Source organism: Prionailurus viverrinus, chromosome C1 (assembly GCF_022837055.1).
Source record: "Prionailurus viverrinus isolate Anna chromosome C1, UM_Priviv_1.0, whole genome shotgun sequence".
NCBI lineage: Eukaryota > Metazoa > Chordata > Mammalia > Carnivora > Felidae > Prionailurus > Prionailurus viverrinus.
In genome coordinates, this window is record NC_062568.1 from 186,739,218 (window position 1) to 186,763,919 (window position 24,702).

The window sequence follows — 24,702 nt, forward strand, 5'->3', positions numbered from 1 at the left end:
CTTAGGTCCCCTGCCCACTGGCCCCTTCCCCTTCTTAGGGGAGTACCCCAGCCCGGCCTCCTATAATCCCTCAGGGCTGGCTAAGGCCAGGAGGCCAGACCCAAAGACCTCTTGCAATCTCCTCAGTCTGAGGGGTAGAACAGGAGTGGGCCCAGGATCTGGAGGTGGGCAAGGGCGAGAGGCCCCAGTGAGGAGTGGCGCGGCTGGTGTATACCTTGGCAGGGGGACAGCAAAGTGGGAGGCCCTTGGAGGGCAGGCGGTAGGAGGGGGAAGGGGCGATGGACGTGGGCCCAGACCCAGATTCAGGCTGCTGTGGGCCCTCCCTGCTCTTTTTCTAGACCTGTTGAGGGCTCTGTTCTTTCCCACTTAGAATGCACACACACACACACACACACACACACACACACACACCGTCACCCAAACCCCGCTTCGGCTGGCCTCAGTTCATCTGAACTCCCCCACTGCACTCTCTGCCTCCACTTCTCCTGGGGCTGTTCCTTTAGCCTCTGCAGGCTGCCTCCTCCCCTGGCCTCCCCGCCCCACACCCCAGCCACCAGTCCCTAATTGCCAGTCCCAAAGCATGCTCTTCTGTGACACCTGACCCTGGGGGGCTCCCTGGCCTTCTAGAAACACTCTGCCTTTGCCTTCTGAGTGCTCTCCTGGTTTCTCCCATCACCTCCCCAGCCATACCTTCTGGATCTGCTTTACTGACCACTCTCCCTCTGCATGCCCTTGAATGTTGGCATTCCCTGTGTTCCCCTGGAGTGGGCTTCCTCCTCTTCCTGCACTCCTTCTCTAGGCATTGTCCAGGTCACATCAGTCATCATCTGTCACCATGAGCCCCTAATTTCTAGCCCAGAACTCTCACTTCCCTTCTGGATACATGGAAGCCCGACAGGCACGTCCAACTCAATACATCTGAACACCCTTCTTCCGGACCACCACCTCCTGGTTGCCTAACCGCAAACCTGGGCTCTGTCCTTGATAACTCCTTCCTTCTAGGTTCCTCATCCCTACATTCAAATCCTCCTTATTCCACTTCCTTAACTCTTCTCACCCTTGACCCTTCCCTCCAACCCCTACTGTCTGCCCCTTGGACCACAGCCAGGATTATTCCAGCAACCTCCTCACCAGTGTCCCTGCCTCTGTCCCTGCCTCCGCCTCCTGCACAATCAGGGGGCTCTTTCTTCTTCTTCTTCTTTTTTTTTAAGTGTTTTTTTTTTTTTAACGTTTATTTATTTTTGAGACAGAGAGACAGAGCATGAATGGGGGAGGGTCAGAGAGAGAGGGAGACACAGAATCCGAAACAGGCTCCAGGCTCTGAGCTGTCAGCACAGAGCCCGATGCGGGGCTGGAACTCACAGACCGCGAGATCATGACCTGAGCGGAAGTCGGATGCTCAACTGACTGAGCCACCCAGGCGCCCCAGGGGGCTCTTTCGAAAGCACAGTTCTCACTGCGCTGCTCGAGTCTTCTGTGGCTACCCATTTTCCTGAAGGTGAAGTCTGACCAGCTTCAGCGTGTCCTGCTAGATTGCACAGCATTGGTCCCTGCCTGCCTCTAAGCACAGAGGTTCACCTCCCTAAACCCAATGTGCAGCTCACGACTGCTCCTCCTTCCATTCCTTTGAGGGCCCCAAGCCCTACGCCCTCAGCTTAGGTCACCATTTGCAGGAAGCCTTTGTGGACTGCTCGTTTATGGGCCACAACTCCTGTGCTGCCCCATCCCTGCACTGGCCACCCCCTGCCCTTCTTCTCAGTGGCAGGTTTGTGTCCCCCTAGACGGTAGCCCTCTTGGGCAGAAGGCCCGGACCCAGATACAGGGTGCGCGAGGATGAAAGGGGAGGCGCGGGTGTGTGGGGTCTCAGCTTGGGACGCAGGGAGGCCGGGGCGGGGGCGGGGGGGCGCACGTCGAGGCCCCGGCTGGGCGCGCGCTTGGCCGGGCGGGGCGCGGGCCTTGGCCGTGGCTGTGGAAAGAGGAGGGTGGAGGCCCCGCCCCGCCGCGCCCCTCCCGCCGCCCCAGCCCCCCCCCCACCGCGCCGCCCGCCCACTCCGGCAGCCGCGAGGGGCGGCCGGCAGAGCGACGCGGAGCCCCGCCGGCGCGGACCTCGACGACACCCCCTGCCAGGAGCCCGCGCGCCCGGGCGGCCCTCGAGGGCAGGGAGCGGCGCCCGGCTGCCGCCCTTGCAGGTAAAGGCCGGGAGGCTGGCTCGGACTCCGGGGCTGGGGGCTCCCGAGGGCAGGACCCGGCCTAGGCTGCCCCTGAGATTGTCTGGGACAGCGAGACCAGCGACTTGGGCCGCGGGGTGGAGACGGGATGGGACCTCGGGCCAGAGTGTCGGCGCTAGGATGAGAGAGCCCATTCCTTTCCCTGTGCCCCGTTTCCCCCAGGCAGATTCCCGGATAAAGCTCTCTCCTCCCTTCCTCTCCCAGAAGTGGGGGCTCCAGCATCAGACTGCCGGGTGGAATCCCAGATGATGGGGCTCTGGGCACATCACTTCACCTCTGGGAGTCTCCCTTCCCACCTGCGAAGTGGGAGCGACAAAGCTTCCCCCACAGGGCGGTGGAGGAGACAGGAGGGGTGAGGGGCCTTAAAGCCCCCCTCTAGCCCTGGGCAGGGGAAACCCCTCAGCTTCTCCCTTCCCCCTCTCTCCATCTCTCTGCCATTCCTGGCTCGCTGGCCACCTTCCAGTTCCTCTGTTTTTCTGCTTCTGCCCCCAGGTCCCTCCTATTGTAGGTGTTCTGGCAGCACCCCCAAACTGGAGACTGAGGCTCAGCATTCCCCTGCCCAGCTTGGAACCGAGACTTGCAGGGATGAGAGGGCCCTTGCTTGGCCCAGAGGGACTGGGGTCTAAGGACCCTAGGACAGCCTCCCCAGTGTGTGTGTCCAGAGGCTGGAGACGGGGTAGCCCCGGGAGTCCCTGGGTGGAGAAGCCTGGTTCGCTCCCCATTCCCCAGGAGTGGTCAGCTGGGGAAGGGCAAACTCTCTGAGTTTGCTTGTTGCGTGTAGGCGTGTACCAGTGTGTGCGCCTGTCAGTGTGTGCACTTGCGCGGTGCGAGGGGGACAGTGAGTGTCTGCCAGTTGATTAATGTGTGTCGGTGGGTGCTTGGGTGAGACCCCCAGTGTGTGTGAGAACATGCTAGGTTCCAGACAGGCCTCCGTCAGGGGTCCCTCACAACCCAGAAGTGTTTCCTCTCGTCTGGCTTCAGTGCCTCTTGCTAAGACCCGTGCCTTTGTCTGGTGGCAAGGGTCCATCCCTTCCTCAGAGTGCCCTTAGCAAAGGCCACCTCTGGGGAGCTGCCATGGTCATTTGAAAGGGTGGGGACCTGGGGTGGCTGGGGTTTCTCTCTGGGCATTGACCCTCACTGCCCTGAGCAGATGGAGTGCCCTCAGGGAGCCCATTCTAGAGCCCGGGACGGGGTGGGGGGGGGGGGTCTGGTGGGCACCCACTCTGCAGGGGAGCTGGCAGTTTTGGTCGGGGCATAGATGCCTCCACTGGGTTCTCGCTGGGCTGGTGACCACTAACAGATCCTTGGACAGTCATCCCAGAACGATGAGGGCATACCACAGACACATTCACAGTCACACACAGCTACACTCCCTCCCACTGACAGTCATGCACAACCACACAGGTGAACATGCTCTACTGAACACACACCACCACAGATGCTGAAATGACAGGGCATGTGTGTGCACGTGCACACACACACACACACACCCAAACTCCTACAGACACATGGCAGGCCCCATGTGGCCCAGCCAGACATACTCAGGACAACACACATTCACACACATGCTCACACACTCAGGCACACTCACCAGGGTCTCTCCTTCTGGTTTCATTTTGTCCACCAGAGTGAAAATGAGCGTTTCTGCTCTTTGGCTCAGTGGAAGAGGAAAGAAAAAATGGAAGTGAATTTGCTAGCAAGAGGGAGGGGAAAGATACCAAACAGGGCTGTCAGCTTAACCACCCCTCACTACCTCCTCTGCTCCTGGTCTGAGCCAGACCAAAGGTTGGCAGAGCCCCAGTTTCCCAGCCCTGCTGCCCCCCCCCAGCCCACTCCAGACCCCCCAGCAACAGGCATGGGGGGCTCCCCTTATGGGACGGTGGGGCCTCAGATGAGCGGGTCCCATCTGTGGCCCGAGGCACTTAGAGTTGGAGTGGAGAACCGGAGAGGCACAGGGGCCTGTCATATGGGGTGCAGCTGTGTCTCAAAGTGTCCGTCGAGGTACATGAGAGGGAGGCACCGTGCAAGCCAAAGTGCTGGAGGGAGGGCCTATCAAGGAGGCAACACCAAAGAGGTGACTCTGGCTAGGGCTTTCAAGGAGAATGAGAACTTTGACAGGTGCAGGTGGTGAAAAGGGGGAATGGAGGCCATCCCAGTCAGAGGGAACAGCAAGTGCAAAGGTATGGAGGTGGGAAGGTTCTCTTAGGGGACAGTGAGCAATTGGTGGATCACACAGAAGGGGAATGAGTGGGAGGGACTGAGCACTACTTTGGGGTCAGATTTCCAAGAGCCCTGACCAGAGAAAGGGTGTGAGCCACAGAGTGATGCAGTCTGGGAATCACTGTGGTTGCTCCTGGGGCAAGGATAAAAAGGCGTCTCAAGGAAATCACTGAGGAGGCTGGGCCCATTTGAGGGTGAATGCAATGGCTGCTGAGGTGGGTGGCTGGCATGGGGATGGGAGGAAGGACTAAGGGGAGAGACTGGTCAGGCCTCGGTGATTGGCTGTGGGGGTGAAGACAGGGTCAGCCAGGACCCTTCTACTGGGGGATTGTGGCCTGTCTCTAGTGGAGGCAGGTGAAGGAGAGGTATGGATTTGGACCCTGGAGTCTGGTATGCTGAGATAGCGAGGGACTGGGTGTTGAGTGTGGTCATGAGTTTGGGGGTGTAGTGTCTGGGAGGCCTGGGGTGTGTACAGAAGCCCGAGTAGGGGTGTGAGGCCATATGTGTATACACAGGTGCCCAGACATCAGCCAGGGAAGTCACACTCTCAGAAAGGGAATTCCAGATCCACTCTGTTCTGTGGGCATTTCCAGGGTCCTGGGGTGTGGGCAGTGGGTCTTGAGTGAAGGCAGTGTGTGCTGTGAGCGGAAGAGGTGGCCTTGGGAGTTAGACAGACCTGGGTTCCTTTCCATGTGACCCTGGGTAAGCGGCTTCCTCTGTTTCCTCATCTATAAAATGAGAATGCTAATGCTTGTCTCCAGGGGTCATTTTACCTGCAGAGAGGTAAGGAGTGGTCCCAAGTCACGCGTGTCATCAGGGTGTAGCACCTGGGACTTTCCCCCACACTGCTGATCAGTGTTGGTTGCACCTCTCTGGGCGGATCCTGGGAAGGGACGTGGGAGGACTTGGTCCTGCTTCCAGTCAGATTCTTGGAAAGGTCCGAATTGGGAGGCGACTGTGCCCGTGCCACCTGGATTGGCTGAGATTCCTGGCTCTTGGAGGGCAGAAGGGGGTGGTAGAGGGTTAGTGCTTCGTGGGGGGAGCCATGCCAGCTTTATCATCTCAGGGGTGGGCTCAAGGAGACTCAAAGAGGAACTTGCCTGAGGTCACACAGCAGCCAGTAGCAGAATTGAGACCAGAGGCCAGGATCCTGGCCTCAAGCCTCCCTTCCTTCCAGAGGCCGCTCCACTAGCAGGAACCATCAAGGACCTGGGGTGGAAGGAACTTTATCACCTGAGTTTCTCTAACATCAGTTCTTTCTGTCCCCTTGGGGGAGGGTAACAGCAAGAGTTTATTGGGTGCCTACTGTGTGCCCGTTCCTATGTTCACATGTCTCATTTAGTCTTTGTAACAGTGCTGCAAGGCAAGAATCAGCGGCCCATTTAACAGAGGGGAAAGTGGAGGTTCAGAGAGGTCAATAATCTGGCCAAGTGTCAACTTGTTGAGTGCTGAGCTGGGATTCACTCCCAAGTCTGTGAGGATGCCTGACTCATGTGCTTCCCACCAACCTCCCGGGTCACTGCCCTCTCCGGGGCCTGATTTGGTGGAGAAAGGGATGGAAACTTAACTGTTGAGCATCCACAGTGCCCCCAGACATTTTCACAGCACAAGGCACTTTTTGTGGGGTGGGGAACATGGGGTGTAGCAGGCATGAGAAGGTCAGGCCCAGAGAGCCTGGAAGAGAGGGGCCTAGGATGGTGTTTTCTAGTGTCTAAGAGCCCACAGTGGTTCTGGTGGGCCCTACAAGGGAGGGAAGCTTCTGGAAGGAAGGGGTCCTGGTTTTGGGTCTCAGTTCTGCCACTGGCTGCTGTGCGATCTCAGGTGACTTCTCCTCTGGGGCCCCATATCCCATTTATGAGATGGGCCACTGATGCCACCCTGGCTCTCCTTAGAGCCTGTGTCGAGGAGCGATGTAGACTGGGGGGTGGAGGGGTCCTTTCTCCTCTCCGGAAAATCAATCCGTGGAGGCTGACTCTGTGGTGTGCATCCCTGCCCTGCGGCCACAACCCTCACTCCCCAGAAGCTTTCTCTGTGTCTAGCCTTGTTCCCTCCCACCACGGCTGGTGCTGGCCGCCATGCAGCCCTGCGTGGGCCCTTCAGGCCGCGCTCCTCTGACAGGCGACCACGGCTCAGCTCGTGGCAAACATTCTTTTCATAGTTCCGGGAGCACAGCAAATCCGGCCGCTTAGCCAGGAATGCAGAGTCCCCTCCTGCGGCGGCAGCAGGGACTTGGGCAGGGGGGAGCTCCTGGGGGTCAGGCAGGAGGGCCTGAGGGGACCCCCTTCTCCCCGCCCCCACTGTGCCTCTGCTCCAGGGGGCTGCGAAGCTGTCCTCATCATCTGTGGGCTCCCTCAGCTTAGGTGCAGACTCTGGGGCTATCCACCACTAACTGGCTGAGTGACCTGGGGAAAGTGACTGCTCCCTGAGCCTTGGTTTCTTCATCTGTAAAATAGGGTTTAGAATACTAACCTCACAGGGCTTTGGGGAGGGGTTGTGGTGATGATAATTATAATAATAATAGCAGACATTTATTGAACGTTCCTATATGCCAAATACCACGAGAAGTTCGTTATATGAAATTAACTCATGGAATCCTTACACGTGCTCCATGAATAGGAATTGATCCCATGTCACTGATGGAGCAGCTGAGGCACAGAGGAGTGAGGTCACATGCTAGTAAGAGGTAGGGCTGGGAGACGAATCCATGCAGTTGGGCCCTTAACCCATCATGATTTTTCTTTTTTTCTTTAAAAACATTTTTTTTTTAATGTTTATTTTGAGAGAGAAAAAGCAGGGGAGGGGCAGAGACAGAGAGGGAGACACAGAATCTAAAACAGGCTCCAGGCTCTGAGCTGTCAGCACAGAGCCCGACGCGGGGCTCGAACTCGGGACAGTGAGATCATGACCTGAGCTGAAGTTGGACGCTTAATTGACTGAGCCACCCAGGCGCCCCACCCATCATGATTTTTCAAGCAAGACTCTCAGTCTGGGCCTGTTTGGAAAATGGGGACTTCTTCCATGAGCCCATCTCCAGGACAGGCAGATCATTTGCCGATCAGCACCTCAGTTTGGAAAGTTAGGATGGGGATGGGGGCATGGGACCCTGGCCAGCCTCCTTGGGAGCCCTTTGCAGAGAAGCTGGCAGGGGGCTGGGGGGTGCAGATTATCCCACCCACATCTGGCCTGGGATTTAGCTGGCGACAGGCTCCGTGCAAAGAGGAGATGTCGCCAGGGGAGGGACTCAAGGAGGAGATTAGGAAAGGCAGCTGTGGGTGGAGGTTAAGAACAGAGTCCCATTGAAGTAGGCCCGGGCACTGCCCTGGCACACCCACCCGCCCCTGCTTCCTATTTTGTAGGACTGAGGGAGCCTTGATCAACTGGAGAAGGTTCCTGAGGCCCTTGACAGTAGCTGCCCATCCTATTCCCAGCCTTGCCTGTCCCCATTGCCATCTGGGTTGAGGCAGCACAGGTGCCGTGGAGGAGAAGTGGGGAGAAAGACCCATGGCTGAGGTCTCCAGGAACCCCAACTATGTAGGGGTTTGGCCATTTGGGGTTTGGGCAAGAACCAAAGTTAAGATCTGGCCCCTGTGTTTCCCAGTCCTGTAACCTTGCAGAATGGATGTCACCCCTCTGGATCTTAGCGGTCCTCCTCAGAATGGGACAATTCCCACCTTCCAGGGTTACATGAAAATTGATGACGTAGTGCCAGGAGCATGCCTAGTGCCATGTCCAAGGCATAAAATGTACTTGGGGTTTAGAGACCATTGTCCATAAATGCTAACGTGGGAGGGGGTGGGGAGCCAGCTTTAGGCTGGGCCCAGGGTCTCTGATTCTGATGTTCTCAGGCTGACACCAGCTAGCCGTTCTCATTTCCAATCATCTGTATAATGCGGAGGTTAAGAGCCCCTTTGGAGACAACAGCCTCGGTTCCAGTTCAGTCTCCATCCCTCATGAGCTGTGTGTCCTTGGGCCAGTTATTGAACCTCTCTGTCCCTGGTTTCCCCCTCTGTAAGAAGGGAAGGCAAAGTACCCTGCTTCGTGAAATGAAATCATCCACGACAGGAACCCAGAGCCAGGCACATAATAGGTGCACAATAAATGTTAGCTATGATCGGTTAGTTCTTTTGTTTTTTTCCATCCTCTGGATACGTTTAGGGCTTTCACACCTCCACGCCCTCACACGTGCTGTTCCCTCGGCCTGGACTTATCGCCTGTCCCTGCCCCCCCCCCCCCCCCCATTAAATGCATGTTCATCCTTCAAAGCCCAGATTTGACATAAATCACTCCTCCTCCCTGAGCCTCATGGTGGGGCTGGGGGCTGTGGCCAGAGAGGCTAGGGTTGAGTTGGGCAGTGAGGACCTCCCACTCAACCTCATCAGCTGGGCCGGGCCCTCGGAGAGTAGCCTCACGACCCACGTGAAGGGTCATGGCGTTCAGTGGCGGGGACTGAGGCAGGTCTTAGCTGAGTCAGAGGGAAGGCCTAGGAGCTGCTGGCTCTGGTATCTCGCTGCTTGTGCAGCAAGAGACGGGGCTGGGATGTCAGAGTTTCCATGGGAGCAGGCAGAGGCAAGCAAGCAGCTGGAGGAGAAAGTGACGCTGCTGCTGGCCTCCCTGCCAGGTAGGCTGGCTAGGTGTCCCCTCCCTATCCACCCCAGAGTTACAGCTGGGCCTGGACTACAGCCTCAGCTCCCTTGTGTCCAGCTGTGTGACATGAACTAGACATGATTGATGGAGGCAGAAATGGGGACCTGGCCATCCAGGGCTCTGACCACATCTCCTTCCCACTCAACAACCTTCTGTGGCTCCCCACTGCCTTCCAAAGAAATGCAAGCATGGCATTCAAGGCTCCTCACTTTGTTGCCCTGGCCTTCTCAGCTCCTACTTGTCCTCTCCAGCCCACGGCACTTCTGGACCTTCCCTGTATCTGCCAAGCAGCTTCCTAGTGCCTGAAGTTCCTTTTCTTACTCTGCCTTTCAGACTCCTACTCTCCCTTCAGGATCCAGTTCCAGAGTCCCTTCTTACATGAAGCCTCTGGGGAAACTCAAGGTGGAGGCAATGTTCCCTGCTTTGTGCTCCCCTAACCCAGAGATCTTAGCCAATTGTGTGATGGTCACTTGTCTGATGCCTCCAGATAATTTAGGGCAGGGAAGTGCATGGGGCTGAGCCATTTCTGTGCCCCCAAGGCCCAGCCTCGGTTCCCCACATAGAAGGAGCTTCCTCAGGCAGGAACTGTAGCCTCTAGTAGGGGCCACCCTAGCCCAGGGCGTGGCAGAGAGTAGGGACATCTCCAGCATGGATCCTGGCACACAGAGAAGCTTCCTCAGCCTGGGCCCTAGGGCAGGAGGGACTCCATCAAGCCAGGGCCAGGCACCCCATGGGCATTGCCAAGTGTGCTGGGAACAGATGAAGGAAGACAGTGATTGTGGGGCACTCATCCTGGCTCCCTGAGATGAGGGGCTGAGACTGGGGCCAATTTCCAGCAGAGGCTCCCGGTAAGAGGCCTGCGGTGGGCACTGGGTGGCTGAGCCAGGGCAGGAGGCTTCCCGGCTCCTGGCATCTTCCTCACTGTTTCTCTTTCATCCTCAGGCCTTGCCTTTGCTGGGACCTTCAGAGGCCCCTCTGACCTGAGAGGTAAGCTAGATTTGGGGGCAGGGCTCGCTGATAGCCCCAGCCAGATGAGGCCTGTGCTTGCTGCTAACTTCGCTCCCCGCCTGCTGCAGCAGAAGCCCCTCCCAGGCTCAGGGTGTCCTAGCGGGCAGCCCCTCTTGCAGGTGACCTCAGCTCCCTGCGGCCTGGGCTTTTAAAACCCCAGCCCAACTCGGAAGCAGCTTTTTCTCATTTGTGAACTATTTCGCCCTGGCTCCTTGGCGCAGCCTGTGTTTGCTTGGCCTGCCCGGGTGCAGTGGCCTGGCTGTGCTCCTGCCGGGCCCCCTCCCAGCCCAGCCCGACTCCTCCTGCCGCCGCCGCTGCCGCCACCGAGCGGGGAAGCCGCGAAGGCTCAGGAATCTTGGCAGGCGTGAGGCGGCAGCGGGCGGCGGGTGGCGCTCCGGAAAAGGCTGCAAATGTGAACCAGAAGGCGAGGGATTGGCTGCCGTGAAGGACCTGCCTGGCCCGGCCTGGGCCTTGGGCACAGCTGGGTCTGGGGGGGACATTTCCATGTTCAGTCCTGGTCAGAAGTTCAAGGCCTCTGCTGGAAAGTGAGCGATGTCACCAGCTGAGGCCTGAGCCCCTTGGCAGGGCAGGGCCAGTCTGAGGACACATACTGCCCTGAGTCCTGCCCACTGCAGGCCTCTTCTGGTTCTTCTGCCCCCAGATGGCTGTTCCTACCTCCCCGGATACGTTTTTGCCCCAAGATGCTCCTCCCCAGGGTAGTGGTGGGACTTCTCCTCTCAGAGATGGGCAGAGGCTGGAGGCCTGAGAGGTGGACCTAATCCCTGGCGGGAGGGAGAGTCAGCCCAAGCCCCCTACACCCCAGAGGTGAAAAGGATTCTGGAAGAACCACAAAGAATGGCCTGGAGCTGGAGCACCCAGGCTGCAGACTGTACTGAGCGCATACTGTGTGCCAAGCCTAGTCAGGTAGGGGTGGAGGAAGAGGGACGCAGGGGTAGCTGTTTTGCCTGAGGGAGGCAGGGAAGGCTGCTCGGAGGAGGCGGTATTTGAGCTGTCTTAAATAAGGAATAACATGTTTGCTTGAAGGAGAAAGAAAGGGAATTCTGGGCAGAGAAGGCTGTGTGGCAAAGGTAGGCAGGCGGGTAGAGGAAAACACTAGGTTTGGGGTGCCTGGATGTGAGGGTGCTGGGGCCCAGGACTGGAGCGGGCTCCTCTCACTCCCAAGTGTGTTTTCCCCAACGGGGAGTCTGCAGCCCTCGTCCAGGCTACAGCAACCTGGCTGGTGAAGCCCTATTTTTATCTCCAGTCTGTGTCTTGCTCTGTCCAATTCCAGACGTGCAGTTCTCTGCCTCTGGGGTGCCCCCACCCCAGAGGTCCCCTATTCTCCTTTGCCCAGATGTTCTCAGCTCTGCACTCAGTTTGGAATGTTCCACCATTACTCCTATGGACCTTAGAGCTTTGACCTGTCTCTCCAGCCTGCTTACAGTGCTGCTTCTCAGACTGAGGTCCCTGTGGTCTGGGCGACACGCCTGCAGAGGTGAGGGATATTGGGACTCTTGGCAAATTTGAAACCTGGTAGGGGACACAAGGTGGGCAGGGGCAGTGCTCCTGTCCTGCCATCAACCTGGATGATGAGCTGGCCTCCAGGCAACGCTGCCCTGGCCTGGCTACCTCCCTTCACACCCCCAAGTCCAAGATTCCACGCAGTTCTTTGGTTTTGGAGCAATCCTCATGCCTGTGCATTAAGATGTGAGGCGGTCAGAGTCTCCTATTGATCTGCAAGGACAGAGAGCTCAGCTTATGGGGCACTGGGCTCCACAAGTCTCCACCTGGGGAGGTCAGACACACACCTGATGTTAGTATGAGCATTAAGGCCATAAATGCTGGCCTTTCAGAGGGTCCCATCAAGTGACTGACAGCTAGAGATTATATTATAGAGGCTGGAACTCAGACAGGGATCGAAGTACAAGAACATAGGAGAGGAGAGAGACAAATGGGGTCACAGAGACAGGCAAAAATGGGACAGTGACACAGAGGTGGGATGAGAGAGACACCCGGAAGATGCCTGAGATGGACAGGCAGGTGAGAATCTGGGTTCAGTGACACCGAGACACGGAGGAAGGGACACAGGTGGGCACGGCACACACCCACATGGCTCCCACAGTCAGACTGTCCCGGCCTCCTCCGTCGGACTCTCAGAGTGCGCGCCACCGTTGTGATCTTGGGGTTTTGCCAGGCTCACCATCAATCTCTGCCCTCTCCACCTCCTCCATCTAAACTGGTCCACATCCTGCTGGGTCTGAAGTAGGCCTCCTTCTCCAGGAAGCCATGTGAATTGCAGAATAACATGGAATTTATGAAGTTGGTACTAGGGAGCCACTGGAGAATCCAGAGCAGGGGAGGGCCATGGGCAGAGCCATGCCAAAGTGTGGTCCACACACGGTCAGCATCACCTCACCTGGGAGCTGGTTAGAAATGCAGACGGTGGGTCCTATTCCACACCTACTGAATCAGGATCCCTTGCGGGGGGGAGGGGGGTGGCCCCGGAACCTGTGTTTTAACAAACCATCTGATGCACACTAAAGTTCAAGAAGTGCTGTTGGAGTATCTGTGGGAAAACAGAGAAGCTGAGAGTGAGTGTGGGAGAGAGGCTGCTATGATAATGCAGGCGAGGATCTGGCAACTTTATATAACAAACCTTTACTAAATGGTTGGAATGTGTGTTGGGAGAGTACAGGGTCTGTGTTAGGACACAGATTATGGGGAATAAGGGAAAGGAACAGAAGTGAGAGAAATAGAGGAGGCAGTCTACAGGATTGGACTGGGGGTGTAAGGGTAAAGGCAATGTACAGTTGTGCATGTTGGTTACTATACAAGAGCACCCAGGAAAGGCAATGAGAGCATCTGAGTCTGCTGGAAGTAGGGCTAGCCTTTTCTAATTGTGCGAAGGCATTGTACAGGCTAGATTCCTCACTGCCCTGTAAAGAAGGAAGGGTCAGAAGTGGTGTCCAGATATCTGGCCTGGGCCTGTGGGAGAGGCCAGGATGTCAGTAATGGGGAGAAGATAATGACAGCAGTTTGGGTGGAGGTATCTGAGGGCCAGCCAGGTGAAAAGGCTCAGCTCAGAGTTGAACACAAGAGTCAGGCTCAAAGTGAGGTTGTAGCTGGAGGCCGATGTGGGAGCCCTCGGTGATGGGACTGGGGCTGTGGGGCTGGTGAGAGCTGGAAACTGCAGGAGAAACATCCAGAGACAAGAGGTGAGGCCTGAGCCAGCTCCTTGAGGCAAGCCTGGGTCTGCAGAGTGGGCAGGGGAAGGAAGCCGAGAAGAATCTGAGGAGGAGCCTTTCCAGGAGGGAGGAGAGCTGGGCCACAGGCAGGATTTGGTGCTGGGGGGAGGAGGCACCAGGCAAGGGGTGGGAGCAGCACGCAGGGGTGAGGGGTAGAGATGGTCCTTTCAAGGAGCTTGGCTGAGAAGGCTGGGGAGAGGTGAGGGTGTCTGGGGTGTGTGTGGGGGGGTGCGGTTAGGCCTGTGTGGACAGGTGAGGGAGAGGCTGGAGACAGGGTGGGGGTGGGGGGCAGACCCAGACAGAGGCCCCAGGGAGGGGGTATGGAGGCGGCTGGGCCTTGAGTAGGTAGCACCCCTTTCATGTGAGACGCAGGAAAGGAGGACAGGAAAGAGCTCCCCAGTTCCCACCCGCTGGGAAAGAGGCAGGGGGCAGAGGGGCCAGGGAGGGAGCCCTGGCTGAGTCCGGAGCTGCCTGGCTGGGTGGGGGTGGGGCGGGCATCATGCCCAGTGGGTGAGGAGGGCAGCCCCTCTGCTCCCGTCTGAGATCCATGACTCCATCCCAGCCCTGAGCAGGCTGTGGGACTCCTGGTCAGTCTCATCTCCGGAGCGGTCAGGGAAAAGGCCTGGGAGGCCAGAAAATTGACTTTGGAACTTTCACAAGATCCTGGCCTTTGGCAGCAAGCCACCTGAGTTTTTTAAGGGTTGGAGGAGATGTTGCTTTGCAGCAAGAGAAACTAAGGTTAGACTGAAGGGAGAACTTCCTGGCCATCAGGGCAGCAGGACAGAACAGCACACTTGGAGGGGCCAGTGACTCAGATCGCCTCAGTTAATCCTTTCACATGTGAGGACACTGAGGCTCAGAGAGATTAAGTCACTTGCTCAAGATCACACATCTCATAAGTGGCCGTGCTGGAATGGGAGTCCAGGGGCTGCCAGAACCTAGGAGAGCTTTAGGGGTCCCCAGGGCTGGACCCCTGAGAGAGAGAGAGCCTGAGCAAGAAATGCTGCTCACCTGTTGAGGTGGCAGAGACAGGGCTGGAGAGAGAGACAGAGAGAAATGAGTCCGGGCCAGAGACCCAGGGAGAGAGCAGAGAGGGAGGCTGGGTGAGTGGGGAGACAGGAGGTACTAGGGGAGCAAGCGGGGCAGCCGGATCCCGCAGAAATGTCTCCACAACAGGAAGCGTCTCATAACATACCTGTGGTTTGGCCAGGCCCCGGGGCTGCCTGAGCGCTCCCCGAGCTCCCCCCCCAGCTGCAGCCGCCTGCCGCTGCAGCCCGTCTGGGGTAGGGGGCTTGGAGCGTAGGAGCCTGTGCAGGGCTGAGCTCCATCCACCCCCCAACCCCGGGAGGGGGGCTGCCAGGGCCACACCAGCCCCACCCCTGCATGGTCCATTAGGAGCCTTCTCCCTCAGCCCCCCTTTTTATCTGAGCCTCTGGTAGCTCATCTGTGAAGTGGGATGGGGAGTGCGCAGGCCTTTACATTACGTAGGATCGCCCGGGTCCCCTCTGCTGGTCACCCCTGGGACCAGACCCTCTGAGAGAGGGGACTGGTGGGGAGGGGTCACTGTTAGCTGAGGTCTCTTCCCTTCCTGCAGCCATGTCCAGGAGAGAGGGGTCTATATTTGTGCCACTTCTTCCTGCCGGCACCCGGTCCTTCCCCCCCAACCCCGCATTGGTCTGAAAGACCCTGGAGCACTCTGCACTCCCAGCCAGCTTCCTTGGCCGCCCCGGGAGGAGGCCCAGGCTGCCACAAAACGCTGACTTGGACAAAACGCTGTTTTACGGGGATTTGTTGAAAAGGGGGAAATCCCCGCTAAGGACTTGCAGCTGTCCAAACACCGCATCTACCCTGCTGCCGCCACCACTCAATCCCCTGAATCAGCGTCTCCTTATGCACCCCACCTCCCGCCCCTGCCAGCCTAGCCTCTTCCCATCTGCCCTGACTCCTGTGTTCCCCCAGAGAGGGTGATGGCTTGCCCAAGGTCACACAGCAGAGCCGGCCTTGAGCCTCAGGGCCCTCCCCTGAACCCCGACACTCCTAGCGAATGAATCGTTCTTTTCTCTGCACCTCTGTTCCCTGTGCAGGCTGTTCTTAGCTGAAGTCCTTTGGGACAATGTGAGTGTTCCCACGTCTTCCCAATCTAGCCTACCTGCACCCCTCTGGCCTGGGGAGGGGGCTCCCAGGGCAGTGTGACAGGTACAAAGTCTGAGGAAAGGACTGAGTGAGTTATTGGCACGGTCTTTAAACTTGATGGTGACTTGAGGTCATCCAACTTTTATGGAGTGTCCCTGTGTACCAGCCAAGTCCGGTGCTGGGCATGGAGTGGGGAGAATGTGGTGGGGACAGAGAGTGAAAAGGCCAGAGAGGAACACAGAGCTGGGACCAGGGCAGGCATCCGATAGGCTTCCTGGATGTCCAAGGATAAGTAAAAATCTGGAGACTCGAGTGTTCAGGAGCCACAGAGCTTCAGGGAGCCTGTGGCGCGGGAGGGGGGTGAGGGGCAAGAAAGGGGTGCCGGTGGAAAGGAGGCAGGGGGCTTGGAGGCACCCAGGCACCCCTGGGTCTGATGGTGGCTGGGTTGGGGGCAGTCTGTCCCACGAGGCTGCCGCAATGTGCCACTCCAGGGGCATCATTTCTCTCCGCAGCCCTGAGAACAGGCTCAGCACACCCCTTCTCCAGGTCATGGGCTTGCTTCCACTCCCCAGCCCCCACTGGACTGGCAGAAGCCAGCCTCCCCTCCAGGAGCTGGAGTGATGTTCTCTCCCCAAACCCACAAGCAGTCTGGAGCCTCTCTGTCTGTCTAGGGGCTGCCCTCTCCTGTCTGCTTCCCCCTGCTGGTTCTCACAGACCTCTGCTCAAATCCTCAGGCTCCCTATCTCCAGAAAGAAGGGGGGGGGGGTGCGGGGGGGGGGCTCTTCCTTCCCAGGGGCCTTGTGGGAATGAAATCATTTATTTATTTATTTTTAAATGTTTATTTAGAGTGCAAGCGGCGAGGGTGGGGGGGTGGGGGTGGCGGGGGAGCAGCAGAGAGAAAGGAAGAGAGAATCCCAAGCAGGCTCCGTGTTGTCAGTGAAGAGCATGACACAGGGCTCGATCCCACAAACCCTGATCATGACCTGAGCCAAAATCAAGTAGGATGCTTAACAGACTGAGCCCCCCAGGCGCCCCCCGGGGAATGAAATCATTCATTGAACAAAGCACTAGGCTGGAGGTCTGCTTGCAGTGAGCTGTCATCCTCACTCAGCCCCGGCTCACTCTAGAGGAGACATCAGCTCTGGGGTCCTGCAGCAGACCTATCACCCTCAGTGGAGGGGGCACAGTGCAGGAGGTGCTGGGACAGGGCGAGTTTAGGAAGCCACAGGGTGTGAGGCGGGGACACTTCCCAGAGATCCGCATTGCCAAGGAGGTTGTAAGATGGGGAGCTGGCTGGGGGGTCCTGCCTGGGCTCCTGGCTGGACTTGGGACTTTTGCCTCGGTGTCCTGCCTGCCTGTGCTCCCGCACAGTCCTTTGCCTTAAGCATCTTTCCAGCTAAACCCGAGGCTGCCTCACCCTCCATCACCCCCTACCCCAGTGAGGCCTCAGCTCAGCATGGGAAGAGGGTGAGGACTCCCAGAACCAGGGCTGTGCTGACTCCTCCTGTGACAGTGCCATGACTGTGGCCTCTGGCCTACCAGGCCAGAACGGCCCCCTTGCCTCCCCCTGCTTCTTGTTACAAGCTCTGCCCCCTCTGCCTGCTCCCTCACACCCCTGCCCACCCACCAGGCAGAACATTCTGGCTGTGTGCATAGGTGAGCACCCCCACTCCAGGGCCCCTGCCCGGTGCAGGTGGCCTGTGCAGGAGGGCCCTTATCCCGTGCCAGAGAGGTGGGACAATACGGTGGTTAGGGGCTGGGGCTCCAGGTTTAGGTTCGGACCGCACGTGCTTCCTCATGTGGAAAACAGGACCAGCAAGCCTCTCAGGGCTGAAACGTTAGGGCAGTGCCAGCCAGAGCCTCCATCAGCGGGACTTACCTGAGGGCCGGGCCCAGAGGCTGCAGCCTCAGTCCTGGCATCAATCGTGGTGCGGACAGAACAGGCGGCCTGTGTGGAGGGCTGTATCCTGGGCAGGATTCTTCTAGTCCAAGCTTCTGTTTCTACATCTATAAAATGGGGATAATAACTGTATGAGCCCCAGGGGTCACTGAGAGGATCCTGTGAGACGGAGCCTGCAGAGCTCTGGGCTGGGGAGCCCCACAGGTGGTGGACGTTACTGTTACTGTTCTGGGGCTCAGGGGAGCTTGAGGGACCTACGGGCCCAATGTTACAAAACCGGTTGATGGCAGAGCTGGGTTGGCAGCTTCACCGGCCTTCTCCTGAGCTCTGCATCCATTCCTGTGAAGCTCTGTGTGATACTGAGCACCTCTAGACTCAGCCCAGCACCAGGGAGGGCTCTGCTCCCCACACGCATCCTGGATGTACATAACCCACCCCCAAACCCCTCGTGCACTCAGGCACATGTGTGGAGAGGCCCCTGGGGGTGAGAGGAGCCCAGAGCAGGGAGGCAGGGGAGGGACTTGCCTCGCGTGTGCAAAATGCTGGGTAGTCTCTCCTTCCAACATTGATGGGTGCCCACTGAGAAGCAGGTACAGTATCGCCTCTCATCACGGCAGCCCTGAGAAGCAGGCTGTTAGTCCAGCATTTTAAAATAACGTCTTTGGCACGTCTGGGTGGTACAGTTGGTTGAGCGTACAACCCTTGATTTTGGCTCAGGTCATGATCACGGGGTCGTGGGATCAAGCCTCACGTGGGGCTCCATGCTGAGCATGAAACCTACTTGAGATTCTCTCTCTCTTCCTCTGCCCCTCTTCCCCGCTGCTCATGCGCATGCTGTCTCTAAAATAATGAAATAAAAATAACATCTTTATTGAGATACAATTCACACATCGTAACAGTTGGCCCATTTTAAGTGTCCGATTCAATGTTTTTTTTTAAACGTATTTGCCGTTGGCAGCCTTTACCACAGCCAATTTTAGAATGCTCTCATCATCCCTACCGGAAACCCTGTACCCATCATTGTGGTCACTCCCTTTCCCCCTTCCAGCAGCCCTCAGCAACTACTAGCCCACTTTCGTCTCTTTACATTTACCTATTCTGGGCACTTCATATAAATGGAATCATATACAATTTGTGACTGGCTTCCTCACTTAGCGTGATGTTGTCAGGGTTTTCCTGTAATGTGACACGTAGCAGTACTTTACTTTTATTGCTGAATAATACTCCGTTGTATTGTCATGCCATCATCTGTCCAATGCACATCTGTACTGTTTCTACTTTGCGGCTGTTATGAATAATGTCGCCATGAACATTTGGGTATGTGTTTTTGTGTGGACATCTTGTCCCATGAGGAAAGTGAGGTTCACAGAGTGGAAACTCTAGCTGGCGAGTGGAAAACGCGGGCTGGGTGTCCACATCTTGTTGGACAGGCCTTGTTCTCAGAGCTGAGCTAAGTGCTGTGACAGGGCTAGGTTAGGACTCAAAGGAGTGAGGGGTTAACTTTATAGAAGAAGGGGTGACGGCTTCCCAAAGGCCTTAAAGGATGAGTAGGAAATTGAAAGAACATCGCAGGTGGAGAAACACCAGGGGCAAAGGCCCAGAAGTGCGAGGCTGCCTCATGCCTGGGGCAAAGGTATGGTGGAGAAGAGGAGGAGAGACAGGGGTGGTAGGTGATAGGGTCGGAGCCACAGGCACAGACTAGATTTAAAAGGGTCTTGAATGCCATGCCAGACACCACAGAGGATCCTGAAGGCAGAGGGGAGCCCCAGAAGGGCACCATCAACATAATGTGAAGTCAGACAGACCTTAGTCAGCCCCCAGTTCTGCTGACCTTTGCTTTAGTTTTGTCATCTGGAAAATGGGGGTGACAATAATAATAACTTGTTAAAGTATTGAGAGCATTAAGTGAGTTCCTGTCTCTGGAGCACTCAGCCCAGTACCTGGAAGAAAGCCAGCCCAGCACATGGTAGTGGGTGTTATCATCAAAGGGTTTTTAGCAGGGGTGTGCCGAGGTCAGATGGGTGCTCTGGAAGGTGTACATTCTGATCTTTTTGTGAGCCCCTGGGTCTGGTGCTAAGCCACCAGGGGGCTGGTTCGATGGCCCGTCTCGGTTCTTCACTGCAGCACGCCCGCGGACGCCATGCGGAGGGCTCTGACGCCCCTATCTTCGCTGCTGCCACTGCTGTCGCTGCTGCTGCTGGGGTGCGGACCGCGGGCGGCCACCGGAGGCGGGGCCGGCGGGGCAGCGGGCTACGCGCCGGTGAAGTACGTGCAGCCCATGCACAAAGGACCCGTGGGGCCGCCCTTCCGCGAGGGCAAGGGCCAGTACCTGGGTGAGCGCCTCCCCGCCCCGCAGGGCCTCAGACAGCTCCTGACCCCCACCGGCTCCTCCCTGGCCCTCAGCCACAGCCCCTCCGTCTCCACCAGAGACCTTCTCCACTTCCCTTTTCTTCCTGACGCCGGTCTGGGGATTCGGCCCTCCGAGGGGCCGGAAGTGGGCGGCTGGCAGAGGTGATCTTCAGGTGGGGTGGGGAGGAGGAGGGACGGAAGTAGGGGCGCCCCGCTGCAACTGGTTCTAAGGAGGGCTGCTGGCGCCACCTGGCGGCCATTTCTCCCCCTCCAGGTCTTGCGGGGATGAGAGTCACCCAAGTTTTTGGGAAGGATCGAGACCTGGGTAGGTTGGGTGCCAGGAGCCCCCAAGATGGCCACTGGACCATCCCTAAACTCCATCATCCATGTACACACGAAGGGGAGACGGGGTGTGGCCTTTATGAGCAGATGTAGTGTACCCCATGGGGGAATGGGTAGAAGGGTCCAACCGTCTCCACTGGCCAGGCCCCTGACTGCCCCTTCTCTCTCTCTCCCTCAGAAATGCCTCTACCGTTGCTGCCAATGGACCTGAAAGGCGAGCCTGGTCCACCTGGGAAGCCTGGGCCTCGGGGGCCCCCTGGCCCTCCTGGCTTCCCAGGAAAACCAGGCACTGGAAAGCCAGGGCTACATGGACAGCCTGGCCCTGCTGGGCCCCCTGGCTTCTCCCGGATGGGCAAGGCTGGTCCCCCGGGGCTCCCGGGCAAGGCCGGACCACCAGGGCAGCCAGGGCTTCGGGGAGAGCCGGGGATACGAGGGGACCAGGGCCTCCGGGGCCCCCCAGGACCGCCTGGCCTCCCTGGACCCTCAGGCATTGCTGTCCCTGGGAAGCCAGGCCCCCAAGGAGTGCCAGGGCCCCCAGGATTCGGAGGGGAGCCAGGGCCCCAGGGGGAGCCTGGGCCCCCAGGTGATCGAGGCCTCAAGGGGGATAATGGAGTAGGCCAGCCAGGGCTACCTGGGGCCCCAGGGCAGGGAGGTGCCCCTGGACCACCTGGCCTCCCTGGTCCAGCTGGCTTGGGCAAACCGGGTTTGGATGGGCTTCCTGGGGCCCCAGGAGATAAGGGTGAGTCGGGGCCTCCTGGAGTGCCAGGACCCAGGGGGGAGCCAGGGCCTCTGGGCCCAAAAGGGCCCCCAGGTGTGGATGGTGTGGGGATACCAGGGGCGGCAGGGGTACCAGGGCCACAGGGCCCAGCAGGGGCCAAAGGGGAACCAGGAACCCGGGGCCCCCCTGGCCTGATAGGCCCCACTGGCTATGGGGTGCCAGGACTGCCAGGCCCTAAGGGGGACAGGGGTCCAGCTGGGGTCCCAGGACTCTTGGGGGATAGGGGTGAGCCAGGTGAGGATGGGGAGCCAGGGGAGCAGGGCCCACAAGGCCTTGGGGGCCCCCCAGGACTTCCAGGGTCTGCAGGGCTCCCTGGCAGACGTGGGCCCCCTGGGCCCAAGGGGGAGGCAGGGCCTGGAGGACCCCCAGGAGTGCCTGGTATTCGGGGTGACCAGGGGCCTAGTGGCCTGGCTGGGAAACCTGGGCTCCCAGGAGAGAGAGGACTTCCTGGGGCCCATGGACCCCCTGGACCTACTGGGCCCAAAGGTGAGCCTGGTTTCACAGGCCGCCCTGGGGGACCAGGGGTGGCAGGAGCCCTGGGGCAGAAGGGTGACTTGGGGCTTCCTGGGCAGCCCGGCCTGAGGGGCCCCTCAGGAATCCCAGGTCTCCAGGGCCCGGCAGGTCCTATTGGGCCCCAGGGACTGCCAGGCCTGAAGGGTGAACCGGGCTTGCCAGGACCCCCTGGAGAGGGGAAAGTGGGGGAACCCGGAGTGGCTGGGCCTACAGGGCCTCCTGGGGTCCCCGGTTCCCCAGGACTCACTGGCCCTCCTGGTCCTCCCGGGCCACCTGGTCCCCCTGGAGCCCCCGGGGCCTTTGATGAGACTGGCATCGCCGGCCTGCACCTGCCCAATGGTGGAGTGGAGGGCGCTGTGCTGGGCAAGGGGGGCAAGCCACAGTTTGGGCTGGGCGAGCTGTCGGCCCACACAACGCCTGCCTTCACCGCTGTGCTCACTTCGCCCTTTCCCGCCTCCGGCATGCCTGTTAAATTTGACCGGACTCTCTACAATGGCCACAGTGGCTACAACCCAGCCACTGGCATCTTCACCTGCCCTGTGGGCGGGGTCTACTACTTTGCTTACCACGTGCACGTCAAGGGCACCAATGTGTGGGTGGCCCTGTACAAGAACAACGTGCCAGCAACATACACCTACGATGAATACAAGAAGGGCTACCTGGACCAGGCATCTGGCGGGGCTGTGCTCCAGCTGCGGCCCAACGACCAGGTCTGGGTGCAGATGCCGTCGGACCAGGCCAACGGCCTCTACTCCACTGAGTATATCCACTCCTCCTTTTCAGGGTTCTTGCTCTGCCCCACATAACACCACAGGGGCCTTGCCGCCTTGGCCTCCTCCTCTTTAGTGGTAGAGAGACCTTCTCCGTTACAAGAACCTCCATTTAAAGAAAAAAAACAAAGGCTGAACAGATGCGGAAACAGAGGCGGCCGTGGCCTTGGCCCAAGGAGATGGATTCGGTTTCTCCCTCCATGCAGGCTGAGGTGGTTCCTGGAAGAGGCTGGCCTGGGTTCCTCTCCCCCAAGTGTCTGTGCAGTGCTGGGGTTGCACCCCCATTGCAGGCAGGGCCCCAGGACGCTCAGCCTGGCTGTCGGAGACCCCTGCCTCGTTGGGAGTCCTGGGCTCTGCTGGGCGGTGAAGGATGCTGCTTCTCAGAGTCGGAGCTGAGAGGGGCCCGTGCCCCCCATGCCATTTTCCCAGGGAGACATGGGCCCAAGCCCTGCCCTTCCTGCTGGCCTCTGGATGGCACCTGCTTAAGGAATGAGGCATGGCCATCCTCGGATCTTGGCTGGGGCTCTTCCAGCTCTCCCGGGACCTCCAGCAGATGATGGTGGGTCCCCTGAAGAATTTTTGCTTTCAGGGGAAAGCAAAGGCTGGGGGGCATTGAGGTGGCCAGTGTGGACACCCTGCCAGTGCTGCAATCCCAGGGTGATGCTGTGGCATCAGGCCTGTCCAGGGTGTGTGGCCCCTCCTGCAGGCTCCTGGGAATGGCCAGCCCCCTTTCTGCTCCAGCTGCCGCCACAGGAGCAGTGGTTTGTGACAGGAGGGGCACGGACCTGGGGCAGGATGGCAGCCCTTCACGTTCATCTCCAACTCCCAGCCTGCTCCCACCACTGGCTCTGCTCAGTGTAAGGGCAGCTGCACAGGCCCTTAGGGACTGCCGCAGCAGGCACGAGGCAGGAGCGACCGTCAGTGAACACGAGTGTCCTCCCTTTCTCTCCTTTCACCTGCTGGCAGAGGGCTGATGTTTTCATACAAAATTGTAAGGTGTCCTTGCCACACTCAGCCTGAGTGTCCCCAAGGCAGAGAGCCTCTTTTTTGGCCCTCAGAACAAGGTACACACAAGCTCTGGGATGAAGAAGGCTCCCGCCTGCTTCTCCTTAACAAGAACCATGTGGAGGGCATGTGTGTCTACCAGAGGGGTTAATCTGAGGGGGCTTCCTCTCCTTCTACCCTCTGGTTCCAATTTCCTGTTCTAAGCAGGATTAGGGCCCAGAAGGCTGAGGCTCTGAGAAAAAGGGTGCCAATAGGCCCCTTTGGGATGAGTTGACTCTGGATGTTTCTGCCATTTTCCCCAAGCAGAGCCCCCACCTGTAGGAAATAGGCAGGATTCCTGCCCCTCCCATCCCCTAGTTCAAGCTCAGTAGATAGAGCAGAGATTAGTGCTGGGACAAAGCTGGCCACTTTCCCCGGTGGCTCCAGGCCTGTCCATTCAGCTCTCCCCAGGACAGCCCATTTGTCTGTACCAAGTGTGAACCTGGGTCACCCAGTGTGGTCTCACACTGCTCCAGTACTGGCCAACGCCAGACTGTCCATGCTGAAAATGGGAGGGTGGTGGCTGACTTCTGGCTCACTGAGCTGCGGTGCCCTGGGCCCCTCGCCAGGCCTCCCTCCCCGACCCACTTCTCCCAACAAAGTAGGCCATTTGACTGTTTGCTTTGTCTTTCAAAAGAAGGGAAACCCAAAGCTGCCAAGTGACACTTTAATAGGTTTTGGCTGGGGTTTACCCAAGAGAAGGAAGGAGTCTCAAAACAAGCTTGGTGGGGTCCCTTGCTCAGCCTCCTTCCTGAGCCGAAGCCACCACCATCTGACCAGTCAGGGACGGGTTCTGATAGGCAGAAATTCATCAGCTCTCGGGGGTGGGGTGGGGGGCATTGCTCAGGGCCTAAGGAGGGCACTGGGGGAGCCAGAAAAAGCTATTTCATAGAGCTGAGCTTCTGCTAAATGTCATTCCTGAAGCCTTTGGGGAGGGGTGGCTGATGTTTCTGAAATGTCTATGGGATTTTAATTCCAGGTGTCCACTTAACTGACCAGCTTTGATAAACAATGCCAAGTTTTAACTATGAAAACTACAGTACCTTGGTGCATTTTTATATTCTGATTTCTAGGGTTTGTGTTTTTTTTTTTTTTTGGTTGTTTTTTTTGGTTGTTTTTTTTTTAAGATTAAGGTTTAAATGTTTTCATTAGTGATTTCATTTCTAACTAGGTATATGAAGCTTAGTTCTCTACATACTTATTATGTGCCCTGTGTCACAGATTTGGGAAAAACGCACTTGGGAATCAAAAAAAAAAAAAAAAAAAAAAAAAAACCAAACAAACCATAGGACTTCTTTCTGAAAAGAAAAACAGCAGTATTGACTGTATTGACACACCTCAATAAAACCTGTTGTATAAAACAGTGCTGTGCAGGAACTGGCATTGATGTGGAGGCATCTCAAGCCTCTGGATTTCATAAGGCATCCAGGGAACTCTCTGGGGCTCTCGTTCTATGCCTTCTCTCAAGGAGCATGCATTGCTCCCCAAGCCCCCAGCCATGGGTTCTGTCACCACATTGCAAATGCTG

At 57.9% G+C, this 24,702-nt stretch overlaps 1 protein-coding gene across 2 annotated transcripts; it reads left to right on the top strand.

Annotated features, from left to right (window-relative positions):
- The first annotated feature begins 2,070 nt into the window (after positions 1 to 2,070).
- Positions 2,071 to 24,502, top strand: COL8A2 (collagen type VIII alpha 2 chain). 2 transcript variants are annotated; one of them, XM_047870747.1, is made up of 4 exons: positions 2,076 to 2,189; positions 10,035 to 10,079; positions 19,503 to 19,711; positions 20,248 to 24,502. In XM_047870747.1, the coding sequence occupies exons 3-4, from the start codon at positions 19,519 to 19,521 to the stop codon at positions 22,164 to 22,166; spliced, it is 2,112 nt and encodes a 703-aa protein (XP_047726703.1). In that variant the 5' UTR covers positions 2,076 to 2,189; positions 10,035 to 10,079; positions 19,503 to 19,518; the 3' UTR covers positions 22,167 to 24,502. The 2 variants fall into 2 exon arrangements, with proteins under 2 accessions (XP_047726704.1, XP_047726703.1); XM_047870748.1 differs by lacking the exon at positions 10,035 to 10,079 and having other exon boundaries at positions 2,071 to 2,189.
- The last annotated feature ends 200 nt before the right edge of the window (positions 24,503 to 24,702 follow it).

Excerpts from the sequence above, each read along its gene's own strand:
- COL8A2 (XM_047870748.1), top strand. The coding sequence starts at position 19,519 with ATGCGGAGGGCTCTGACGCCCCTATCTTCGCTGCTGCCACTGCTGTCG. Across the intron at positions 19,712-20,247 it reads GGGCAAGGGCCAGTACCTGG|AAATGCCTCTACCGTTGCTG; the intron begins GTGAGCGCCTCC and ends TCTCTCCCTCAG.